A 12,302-nucleotide genomic window follows, 5' to 3' on the forward strand; every position below is an offset into this window, starting at 1 on the left:
TGGCTTCTCTAAATATACAACTGTAATGATATTTCTTTTTCTTACCTTGACCAACTCTACTGTTTTCCACTACTCTTTGCACAGAATTCAAGGGAACTAGAGACCCCAGAAACTTAATTTTGCAAGTCAGTAAGCACACCAACATTTGTTTTTCATGGCTAAAGAAGGGAGATGGGTTCACTGTCTCTACTGTGTTAAGCAGACATGGAAGACTTGAAGTTCATTTTTCATTATCAAAAGCAAAATGAAATCAAATGGACAAAGCTTTTCAAGGTCTCTACTCTATTTCTCTCCAAATGTCTGCTTAATAAAGACAAAGAGTGAAAGTCATCCTTTGCAGTGTAGACAGGATATGCACATTCTTGCAAAACACTGAAAAAATTAAAGCATAAAAGACATTTGACTGGATGGTTGAAATGTTTGATAATGAGGTAAGATGACTTTCAAGCAATGGATTTAAGTTAGCGTAGGTCAACTATTAGAAGCTAAGATAAAATGAATCTTGACTTTTCTCTCTAATGGACAGATTTTCATATCACACAGACAAACAAACACACAAACAAACAAACACACTTCCAAAATTTAACAATATTTAATACTTCTACTGAAAAATCAAAGCAAAGAGGGAAACAAGGTAAAATAACTGAGAACTCCACAGTCTGTAAATTAATACTGTGGGCATTAGTGTTTTAATGAAATGTTTACTTGAATTTTAGCAGGGTACATAACTGCTTTTGAAAGTTATCTTGCTCTCCAAAAGACCATACAGCAGTTATTTCACAAACAAAAAAAACAGAGATTCAGGGGATCATATTTGTTTATAATACACTGAATAAACCAGGAAATATTTACCCACTTGAACACAGCAGCAGCTGGTGGAGAAGGGAAGAACTGCCACACTCAGCTTACCTTCAGTAACTGTCCATCATCTGTTCCCAAAAAGAGAACTATACGATTCAAAACAACTGTGCCATAAACAGCCACTAATCCAGAGTGAATCAAGGTAGGTAATTTCTTGATTGATCGTGCCTCCTAAAAATCAGATATAAGAAAAACATATTAAAAAATCACTCACCTATACTCCAAAACTTTGAGGAAAAGAAGAATTGGAAAGATTCTCAGAGAACCCAACTTTAGACAAGACTTTAAGTAGCATTTCAATTCTGGCACAGTTTCAGAGCAACACATTATTGGAAAATACACATGAAACTAGTTTTTCATATATGACAACTGGTCATATCTGTAACAAATATTATATCTGCTGCAGTTAAATCACTGACTTCAGTGGGATGCATACTCAGCATAGCAGCAGTAAGTTACTTTGCAATAGGATTTCTCTTTTTTGGGACACAAGTCCTGGGGTTATTCTGAATTTCCAGTTTTTCTCAATGAATCCATGTTTTGCCATCACCTGGAGGCTAGATACACTCAGCAACCACTTTCAAAGGTATGTAAATATTCTGGATAAAGTAGACACTTCAAACAAACTGTGTCTGTGTGTATAAAAATGCAAACCTTCATCTTCCTTGACAGCAGAGGAAGTACAGACTTGTGTATTACATAAACATAAAAATGAGATAAAGCAATATAAAGCTCATGTCATGGAGAACATAAATGCAGCAGTGTAAGCTTTAAAATCAACACGTTACCCTCAATTCCCCATCCCACCTGGAGGAAATTAAGTGGCAAACATATGTAAGCATCTCACAAAAAAAAACATCATGCAGGAAATCCCTGTATCTTGTGGAATGAAAAACCAAGCCAAATAACTCTGATTGTAGATGACTGAGTGTTGAAAGGAAATCTATATGTGTGAGAATAGGACCATTTACCAGGGGAACTCCCTAGAAGCCCATGTGTCTCCTTAGCAAGCAGCAACTCAGGTTTGAAGTCCTCTAATTGCTCCAAGTCAATCTCTGTGGTAGACATTGCCAAAGGTGTGATCCCACCTGCTCTCCAAAGGGGTCCAACCCCAGCCAACCTTTACTTCACCCTCCCTGTACAATGCTTTCCAGTCAGCTTATTTAAAGCAAAATGTGCCTAGAAAATGCTCTGTAAATCTACCTACTGACATCTTTGTTCGAGTCATGCTCCTCATCACATGAACATGTGGCTGCACATACACCAGTGCTGGCACAAAGGAGTGGCAGGCATGGAGAGGTAGGAGACAAGAGCTCAGGTAAGACCAAGAACAAGCCCTGTAGGTTAGCTTACAAAATCCAGAATTTCAACCTCAAGGATGGATTCCTAACCCTACAGGAACCCTCTGAGTGCAAGAGCCTATTTCACTTTAATGCACAAAACAAAGCATGGAATGGACCGTCAAAACTGACATTTAGAAGAAAGGTGAAGGCATTTCTTAAACTTATGAAGCAAATCCCTAACACAGTAATGGCTGAATTCAACTATCTTGCATGCTATGATGCTGGCTTAACCCCCAAAAGTCTTTCCAGTAGAAATATTTTTTTTTCCTGAACTGCAATCCTAAGTCAATTAAAATGTTCTTCAGTCATCTGAATCATTTTAATTAGCTTGAAAGAACAGCCACTTAGAATAAAAGAAGACTTGATTAACTTTCATATTTAAAGTCGCTATTTCTTTTTTCATGCAGCAGGAAGACACAAGGAACTGTCATGCACTTGCACAGAACTTCAGTAAAACTCATTTGGCCATGAGAATCCAGTGCCCTGGAGGTCTGTGTTAGATAGGGAAGTGGGGCAGGGTGTGATTGCAAGCATTTTAAGGTGGAAAAAGTTAACTCACTTTATTTATAGATCAGAAGGTAACAAAACTCCAGAACTACTGCACGCAATGAGTCTTCACTCAGGTCAGTGAGTGGAGCTTCCACACTTTCATTTCTACCAAAATTAGGAAGTTTTTCTGCAGTGCACCATGTAGTAGTGTAAGAGAGACAAACCACCCTGGGTTCCTTACACACTCTGTACAACAAGATCACAGAAAAGAGAACTCACCCAGTTTCTGAAAAGCTTTGCTGCCAGATTTTATTTTGACCCACATACTAATAAAATAACCAGTGTCATATCAGTGCATCCTCCTCATCTGACTGAAGAACCAATACTGACAAGTGTGGAAGTCTCCTCCCCTCCCTCTGCTTGCTAGAGGGAGGGTCAACATGACATTGAGCTAATACAGATAAGAACAAGGGAAATTCAGACGGTGGACAGTCACAAAAAAATTGCCTTCTCTTTCTTGCAAACTATTTCTCCAGTTTGCCCATTTCCTCCAGGGTGCAGCTGCTGCTTTCACCCCTCTGACTCCCCTTTTCCACACCCATTTATTGTTTTAACAAGACCTTTTACCTCTTTCTACTGTGACTAACGGGGTTACAGCACTGTAGAGCCTTCCCAAGCTGCTCCTTTCACGGCTAAATTCATTCTTAAAAATGTACTTACAGTCTAAATTTCCTTTATACTTGAAGAGTTATTCATCTCCATGGTCATCTGTTTGCCTATCCTGTAACATTTTCAGGCACATACAAAAGCAAGAAAAGCAAAAGGAAAGATAATACCACTCTGTAAGACCTCCCCTTTTTTAATTCTTCAGTACCATCCTCTGTTCTATTTTGTAGTCTCTCTACTGTCTATAGTTGTTTGGTTATTCATATGGAAGGTATTTATACTAGTTTTCTATTTGGCACTTCATTTTCAGATGTATCTCCATATGACTCCAGTTGTAGCAACCATATTCACACTTCTCTCTTGATTTCCTCCTGATTATTTTACATTGTGTGCCTCAGAGGAAAGGGCAGCACTTTTAGCTCATGCAGCACTCATCATATGCAGCTGTCCAAAACGTAAAAGTAAAGGGTTTGAGCATCCGAGTGAAAGAACAGATGCAGCTAAACAAAAGGACACAAGATTTGTAAATAGCATATAGCAATAGTCAACACTGAAACAATAGATGCTTTTCTTATGGGGAAAGAACTTTTGGAACCTCATTCTTCTTTCTTAACTTCACCATCCTTTAACCACCTTCATAAGTATTTACTATATCAGAGGGTAACAAATATTGGGGCATGCAGTGAGCCTTTATTAGGGCTAAGGGATCAGGAGATGAACCATTCCAAAATTTTATTTCCAGGAAGGTTTTTGATTTGTACATTGCCCAGCAGTGTTAGTGTTTTGCAGCCTTGCAAAAAAACAAGGATGACCAGAAATCAGAGTCTTCAGTGAGACCTTGCAGAGGCAAATCCTGAGGCTCATGATGCAAGGGAGGAAGAATAGTCAGAGGCTATGGTTGAGTGAGATGCTGATGGAGACTCCTCAGATGGGGAAGCTAGAAACATGTGACTTCTTGCAGCAGCAGAAAAAGTCCTACTCTGCCCTCAGATCTAAGTTCACAGAAGTGGTAAAGTGTCCTAAGGGAGGACCAGTGAGGGAGAACAAGCTCCATCAAGGAAGGCTTTGAAACCAACTGAGCTTGAAGAGCACATTAGCAGAGAGCAAAAGGAAGTGGTGGGTGACCCTGAGGGATGAAGGCACAGATTTGCTAAACAGTCATGTTGTTACAACAGGCTGGGGTTTTTTTTAGGGGACCCTACCCATTGCAGAAAGACTGTAGTAATTTTCCATTCCTTGGACCACTACTCATTCTTGCACCTCCACGTGGACACCAAAAACATGGCCTAGTGCAGACCAGGTCTACAAAGCTCTGGGGACAAAGTGAATGAGATCCCAGGCTATATTAACCTCTGGGGTCAGTCAAGAGTGATGCTCTTCTGGATCTGCTACTCAAAAACAAGGAAGAATTGAAGATGTGATAATCTGAGCAGAGAGCTGAAGCCCAGGCTTCAGTGTGTTCAGGGAAATGGTCAGTGGGATCCCCTGAGAGTCAGCTTTGAAGGGAAATGGAGCTCAAATAAGCTGGCATGTCTTTCAGGACAATCTCTGTCAAGCACAAAATTCCGGAAAACAAGCAGACACATCACGAGATGGCCTCTAGCTAAAAAGGGAAGTCATGATTGAACTACACTGCAGAACAACATCACAAATGAGGAGGAAGCAGGACTAAGGAGGAAATCTCTGGACACACAGGAAAGGTGGAAATGAGCCTGGAAAATCCAAGCTCACCTAGTTTTGTAACTGGCAAGGTATGGTATGGACAACAAAAAGAGCTTCCACTACCACATGGACGATAAAAGAATTAACAATAAAATGCACACCAGCTGCTGAATAGCTCAGGAGATTTACCAACAGTTGATGCAGACATGGCTCTGGACTTCACCAGCAACATCTTGTGGTCCTTTGTACACACAGAGATCAAGGAGCAGAGAAACTACGAGTACTGGGAGAGGATTAAGCAAGAGATCTCTTAAGAAATCTCAGCTTTTAAAAGTTTTAGGGAGGACAGATGGAATCTGTAGGAAGATGCTGAGAGATTGTTGAAGCTGAAAGGTTATTCTCTCCTGTTTCAAAAGGTGTAGAGATCAGGTAGTCTCCAACTGAATAAAGACAAATACTGCACTGATATTAAGAAAAAACAAGATTTTTTTTTTTTTTTCAGGGAACTACACATTCATTGGTCTCACTTTTTTCCCTGGGACAATCATGGAGAAAATCCTCTTTGAAACCATTTCTGGACACAAGAAGATGAACATGGTGACTGAGAAAAGCCAGCATAAATTTGCCAAGGATAAATCATGCCTGACCAATCTGAAGTACTTATAAGGCTTGTAGATGTGGTGCTTAGGGACATGGTTTTGTGGTGGATGATCTTACAGGTCTTTTCCAAAACTGGGTTGCTTCAGCCTACAGAAGAGACAATTTCAGAGAGACCAATAAAACAAAGCAAGGCTCTTAGTCCAAGTGTATGTAAGGTAACAAGAGATAATGACACAAACTGAAACACTGCAGGTTTCTAGTGAAGAGGAGATGAAAAAGCATCACTGTGAGGGCAATCAAGCAGAACAGGTTGTCCAGGGAGGTTGTGCAGTCCCCAGCCCTGGAGTGTGAGAGTTGACAAGTCTTCAGTGGTTTACTTCCTACACTAAACAGGGATGAACTGAAAACTCATTGTAACAAGACAGAAATATTCACTTCAAAAACATTAACTCCAGAAACTCATCAAACATCAGATGCAACACTAGCAGTCTGTAATACCCAGGAGATTGACTTCACTACTATAAAATTAATTACAGGATCAATTTTGATACAAAATTATATTTACAAGTCTGTAATTCTTTCTTTAAATAAAAGACCATGAATCACTCTGGAATGAGTTACCACACAAATTCAAATGTCGTTCCTGCAAATTAAAGGCCGTAATTAAACTGATGTGACTCTGTTGACTTCGAAATCTCATTTCAGTAGAGCTTACAGCAGCTAGGATTTGTGTTAAGATTCCAAACAATGTTTGATAAATTAAGGGACACATACTAACCCTCATTTATATCAACCACTGAAAAATGAAAAAGTTCAAAGATCAGACTGTTACAAGTCTTTACTTGCATTATGTAATCGATGAAAATCCAACCAAGATGGCTTATCTTTTAGTAACTATCACAACTACTTAGCCTTTTCATATAATAGAATAAACACCTTATTATAAACTACAGCAATTCTCTTTCTTATATATATATATGCCTAACAATTTTTTGGGGATTTTCTACCTGAAAAACTGTGAATCCTTGAATCTTCCTGAATCCTTTTCTTTCCATGCAATTTTTTTAATGACAAAACAAATTTCCACATTTGTCATTATCATGCTTAGGCAATACTCTACATTTCTCTCCTGTTGATGTTCTCCAGTTGGAACACTTTTCTTACTCATCTACTTGGCTGTGACTTACAACATCCTGGCTTGTCTGTGAGAGACCTGAGATCCTTTTAGGTCCTGCTCTGTCACAGAACAACAGAAGAAAAGCCATTCTTAAAGTCCACTAGCTCCCACAGCAAGTTTGTGACAAATTCCAACATTCCTCCTGTGTTTGTAAGTACCCAGTCAGGTTTCTGAAAAGAAATTGAGACTTGACAAATTCCCATTTACTAACTAAGGAAATTGTGTAGAAGATACACTTATGTATATGTAGGCTATGCTAGTGAGTCCAGTAACACACACACACACACACCCTGATAGTGCATGTAAGCAGATAAATTCAAAACTAAGATATGTGTGGATCAAATAAAAAAAAAAAAGCTGAATATAAAACTGTAAAATGTTCAGAGTAGTTTCATCTAAAATACCATTTGCCTCTTGCTAGATAGGGATCCTGTCTCTGGGAATCAAGTGGTGCCAATGTCCTGAATAAACACATCCAAGTAGGACAATCTTTGTGCACTCTACTGCACAAAACAAAAATGGATGTACCTACTTCTCATATGGAGAAATTCCATAGAATTTGTAGCATTCACATACGTTTTGATAAAGTTGGTAAGCAAGGATCTTAAAAATTACTAGTTTCTAATAACAGACTCTAATCCAGCATTAAAACTTAATGCAAATGAGAACTCTGGCCTAAAAGGCAAAGCGAAGCTAAAGAGATTACACACCTACAGTGAGTTCCAACAGGGTGCAGAGCAATTTGGTTCCAATGCAGTGAAGTACCCAAGCACATGCTCTACTTTAAATGCATGGGCATGAAGATGATGAAAATACTTATATATGCCTAATGTTGAATATGTCATTAAGTGCTTTACTGGGTTAGGGCCAGAAAGCTCAGTACCTTACAGGAATGAGTTCAAAGTACACCATTTAGCAATGGCATAACAGGGAATTCAGGACCACAAATACCCTGGGCTAAGCCCTTCTTGCAGTGTCCTGTTGAGAAATGCAATGTGAGTGGGGAGGGGTAAGAGGATGTCTTGCCTAAAGGTAATCAGAATAGTAACAGAAGTCTAAAGGATGACAAGATCAGAAAGAAAACAAACTGCCACTACTCCTTAATGTATATGCTTACTATAAACTGTATTCCTGCAGTGAGAAAACTTCCTGTATTTACAATTCCTACATAAGCTGATAGTCCGTGTCTGGGATCCACATACCTCATCACATCACACCTGAGCTCCTGCATTCAAGTGTACCCAGCAGAGAAGACTAAGACCCACAGCACCCTCCAACTCCCTTCTGGCCAGAGCCACTGCTAGGGTTTCACACACTGCTGCAAGCTGTACACTGATGGACGTGCCACACTCCACCTTCCTGTCAGCTCTGAAGCCCATGTGTTTCTGAGTCCAAGAACAGCATATTCCACGATTGCAGGGACTCCCATACTTTGGTGAGAGACGGTAGAAGGATCTGGTCTAAAACAACCCAGAAGCAGCAACATATGGGCCTGTCATCTCCAAACTTACTCTGCAACAGCCTAGCCTAACCTTCTGTAGTATAAAAAAAAATTAAAGCTGAACTACATGCATTTATTTCTATGTTTATACACCATAAGCACATATAATTAGCTTAATAAAGAGAGCTAATTAGCCATGTAATGTTATAGGTCATATTACTTCAGAGGACCCACATGTCCTGCTATCTCACAAAACATTAAAATACCACTTTTCTCTCAGTGGTAAACTGCACTTCTCATGCCAAAATATTACAATCAATAACATCATCATAGTTTGGGACATAAGGCTAAACAAGAAATCCTTTTAAAGATTGTTACAGTTGAGATTCTTCAACATTGTATCCAAATGTGATCTAAATTTCCAGGAGGGGTGAACCTCTTGGGACATGAAAGTAACACTGGAGTCACAGGAGTCTGATCTGAATTAGACCAATTATGAAACAAGTGGATCATTGATTTTTCATATTCAGGCCCTGAGAGGCAACAGGGACAGGGAATTGCCCTGTCTGCAAAAATATGTGTCTCACCTTACCTTCATCACGTCACTCTACGAGATCCATGAGGTTTTTCTGAAATTTCTTGCATGAGATTTTGTAAAGTGTTTAGAAGGGATCTACTGCCCAGGGAACTTTCTTCTTCTGTTTTGTTTAGTAGGTTCAGAAAGCATCTTCACTAAGAAACTTCACAAGTAATTAGGAACAAACAATACAAACTAAAATTCCAACAAGCGAATAGGTATTTTGGGATCAGAATGAGACTTGAAATTCATTCAGGAGGTTTGCCTTGTGGGAGCACAGAAATCACACAGTAAACAGTAAGCTAGCACTGGAAATCAAAGGATTGGCTCTGGCTCCATAGTGAGTTTCACTATTTACTTCAGCACAGTTGTCTCACCCACATATGGGGTTCTCATTCACAACCACGTCCTCGAACACTGGCAATAGTCTCACAGCTTAGTAGGGAGATGAGCAGACTGAATCACACGTGCCCTCTGGTAGTCTGTTTGGAAAAATCTCAGCACTGCACTCCACTGTGAGCTAGATTTGGAAAGGCAAAGAGTGACAGCACTTCTTTCAAGGAATTTCGAAGAAACTCCTATTGTAAAAGCTCAAGGATTCAGAAGTTTGTCTGCAAAGACCCCGGATGGTGTGGGAACTGCAAAAGGCTTGTGGTTTGCTATATGATCCCTTATGGCTCTCCTTGATACTTTTCAGTGGTCCTTTAGCCACAGCTCTGGAAAGTTTCTAACTTAAAAGCGTGGACAGGCCTTTCAAAAGCACCTTCTGCATGTGAATGACATTTTTATCTCCCTGAATATAATTTTTAGGTAATTACTACTGAGGCCAGAGCAAAGTCAGTAGCCTTGCCTATCCCACTGTCCATGCACTCAGCTCACCCTGAAGAGGAGGAAGGAGCTGAAGAGAGTGTTACTGGTGTAGGTGATATGGGGAACTCCATGGGACACCACTGTGTGAAAATGTAACCACTGCAACAACAAAGAGATAACACCTATTGTTGTCTGCTGCACACAAGGATTTGGGGAGGTGGCTGTGAGAGCCCTCCTAAGCAAGGCAAGTCCTAAGAGGCTTGCAAAATACCTAACACAGAACAAGCAACCACAGATAACTAGCGAGTGACAAGGATAACAGTGCACACAGCCCAGTGCACAGAGCCAGTTCGATGGGCTTTTTTTTCATTTCTGATGTAGCTGCAATGACATGAGATGTGAATGCACAGAATAAGATAGGAGATGCTTTATCTAGGCTGTATGGAAAATAAAATGAAATATGACTAATCCTAAGCTGAAAAGGACACACTGAGGGAGAAACCTAAGACTCAGGTCTGACCCAGGATGCCCTCAGGCGCTCCCTCAGATGTGTCTTTCCCAACAGGTAGGTGGGAAGTATACCAAAATCTGGTAAAGGATCAGCTTTTTAGAAAGAGAACGAGCTGGAGAAATCACTAGAGCTGACCAGGGCTGATGTGCAAAGCCTGGTGCGGCTCTGAAGTTTCTCGCTAACTTCATGTGCCTCCAGGTCAGGGACACCCCGTGAGTCATGCACAGAGACACCAGCCACGACAATAACAGTGTCAACAAGGGCGTGCAGGATGAAAGCTTAGCAAACGATGCCCGGACTTACACAGCTCTTCCCGTTCATATTGAAGTGCGTGGATGCACAGGCTTGCTCCTTCATCTCCTCCATCCCAAAGATGCAGACGGCAGTGCTGTTCCACGCCTTGGCGTTGTGGCTGTGGCGGAATACACCCACCCACCAGCCCCGCTCACCCTGGCGAACAAGGCTGGAGGAAATAATGAGGCTCCTGCACCCGCAGTCCAAGTAGACGTGCCCTTGCAAAGTAAGGCCACCCTCTGAAGGGCGCAGCTGGCGCAGGACAGCCATGCTGGGTGGCTCCGTGTTATTGCCCAACCTGGCCTTCAGCGTGTAGTAGGGAAAGAAAAGGTGATCCCCCCACTGGAGCGCGTCAACAAAGTGCAAAGGTTCCTCCTTGCGCTTGATGATGCCCAGCTCCTCCTTGGACTTGAGGTTGACCATGCTGCGCACCGTGATGACGGTCTCCTTGTCCGACTTCGAGGGCTCGCAGTGCAGGTGGTTCGTGTCGGCGCTGGTCGAGTAGGTGGCCGCCACGGCCAGGTACCAGGCGCCGGCCTGCTGGAAGACGACGCCGGCGGTGGAGCCGTCGGGCAGGCAGCTGACCACCTCGCTTTGGTTCAAGCGCTGCCGGTAGGACGGCTGCTCCCACACCTGGCAGGCGCCGCCATCCTGGGTCCAGCCGGTCAGCAGGACGCCCACCCCGCCGGCCTCCTCGTAGTACAGCAGCAGGTTGCTGCGCATGCCGGGGGGCTCCCCGCAGCCCTGCCCCGCCGCCGGCACCACGCGGAGCCGGGGCTGCAGCTCGGGCCGCAGCTCGTACAGGCAGCTGCCGCCCGCCACCAGCACGGCGCCGCGGCTCACCTCGATGTTGTCGATGGGGGCCCCCGGCAGCTCGAAGCTCTGGGGTCCGGCGGCGCCCGCCAGCGCCGCCAGCAGGGGCAGCGCCCAGCGGAGGGCGGGCGGCGGCGCCGCCATGGGCGCGGGCTGGGCTCGGCGCCGCGGGGCGCCTCAGGCGGCGGCGGGCGGCGGGCGCTGCTGCGCCATGCTGCGCGGAGGGGCCGGGCGCGCTGCCGCCGCCGCCGCCGCTGCTCCCTGCGCCGCGGCCGGGCTGCGCGGGCGGGGAGTTCCTCTTTCGGGGCGGGGAGGAGGGGGTGCCTGCACGGGAGAGGTGGGCCGGGCTCCTCCGGGAGGGCTGCCGAGCCACCTCGCCGCCGTGCGCCGCCGCTCGCCCTCCGCCCCCCGGCCCCGCCGGCCCGCCTTGCCGCGGACGGTGGGCGGCGGCGGCGGCGCCGCGGGAGCCCTGCTCGGCCGCCGGGCTGCCGGGGGCCGGGGGCGGCCGCCTCGCAGCGGCGCGGCGGGACGCGGAGGGGAGCGAGAGCCGCCTCGCCCGGCGGCGCTCGGCACCCGCACCCGCTCGGGGACCCCTCCGGGCAGCGGAGCAGGGGAACCCCCCACCCCGGGCAGGGCGGCCCCCGAGCACTCGCCCTGCCTCGCTCCCGGCCCGGCTGAAGCCCCCCGCGGGCAGCGGGCGAGCAGCGGTGAAGGTGCTAAGCGGGGACAGCCGGTGGCGCGGTCCGCCGCCGGGTGCCGGGTGTGGGCGTGGGTCTGACTCTGCTGGGCACCGGCAGCGCCCGCTGCGAGCCTGGAAACCCGTCCTGTTCCCGTTCACATGCACCGCAGAACCGCCCTGCCAAACAGCACCCCGTCAAACAGCCCCCCGATGCCACCTTGAGCGGGAAGGTGGGGGGATCACAGATCCCTGTTAAGATCTGTCTTGCCTGAGGTAGAACAAAGGCTCTCGGCATTCTCCGAGTCCCGCAGGGCACACGAAAAGCCTGTTCCTTTCTAGCTGTGCTGCTGAGAGATGGACGCCCATCCATCCTTGGGGA

At 45.0% G+C, this 12,302-nt stretch overlaps 1 protein-coding gene across 1 annotated transcript in view; it reads right to left on the minus strand.

The window, feature by feature from the left end:
• Nucleotides 1–11,417, minus strand: part of PLXNC1 (plexin C1) — a 70,292-nt gene extending 58,875 nt beyond the window's left edge. The window contains exons 1-2 of the mRNA XM_023929411.2: nucleotides 10,441–11,417; nucleotides 910–1,032 (exon numbers count right to left, since the gene is read on the minus strand). Of these exons, the coding sequence (XP_023785179.2) occupies nucleotides 910–1,032; nucleotides 10,441–11,388 (1,071 nt within the window). The 5' untranslated portion in view covers nucleotides 11,389–11,417. The remainder of the gene's footprint in view (nucleotides 1–909; nucleotides 1,033–10,440) is intronic.
• Nucleotides 11,418–12,302: the final 885 nt, after the last annotated feature.

The sequence above is a fragment of the Cyanistes caeruleus genome, chromosome 4, assembly GCF_971803275.1.
Source record: "Cyanistes caeruleus chromosome 4, bCyaCae1.hap1.1, whole genome shotgun sequence".
NCBI lineage: Eukaryota > Metazoa > Chordata > Aves > Passeriformes > Paridae > Cyanistes > Cyanistes caeruleus.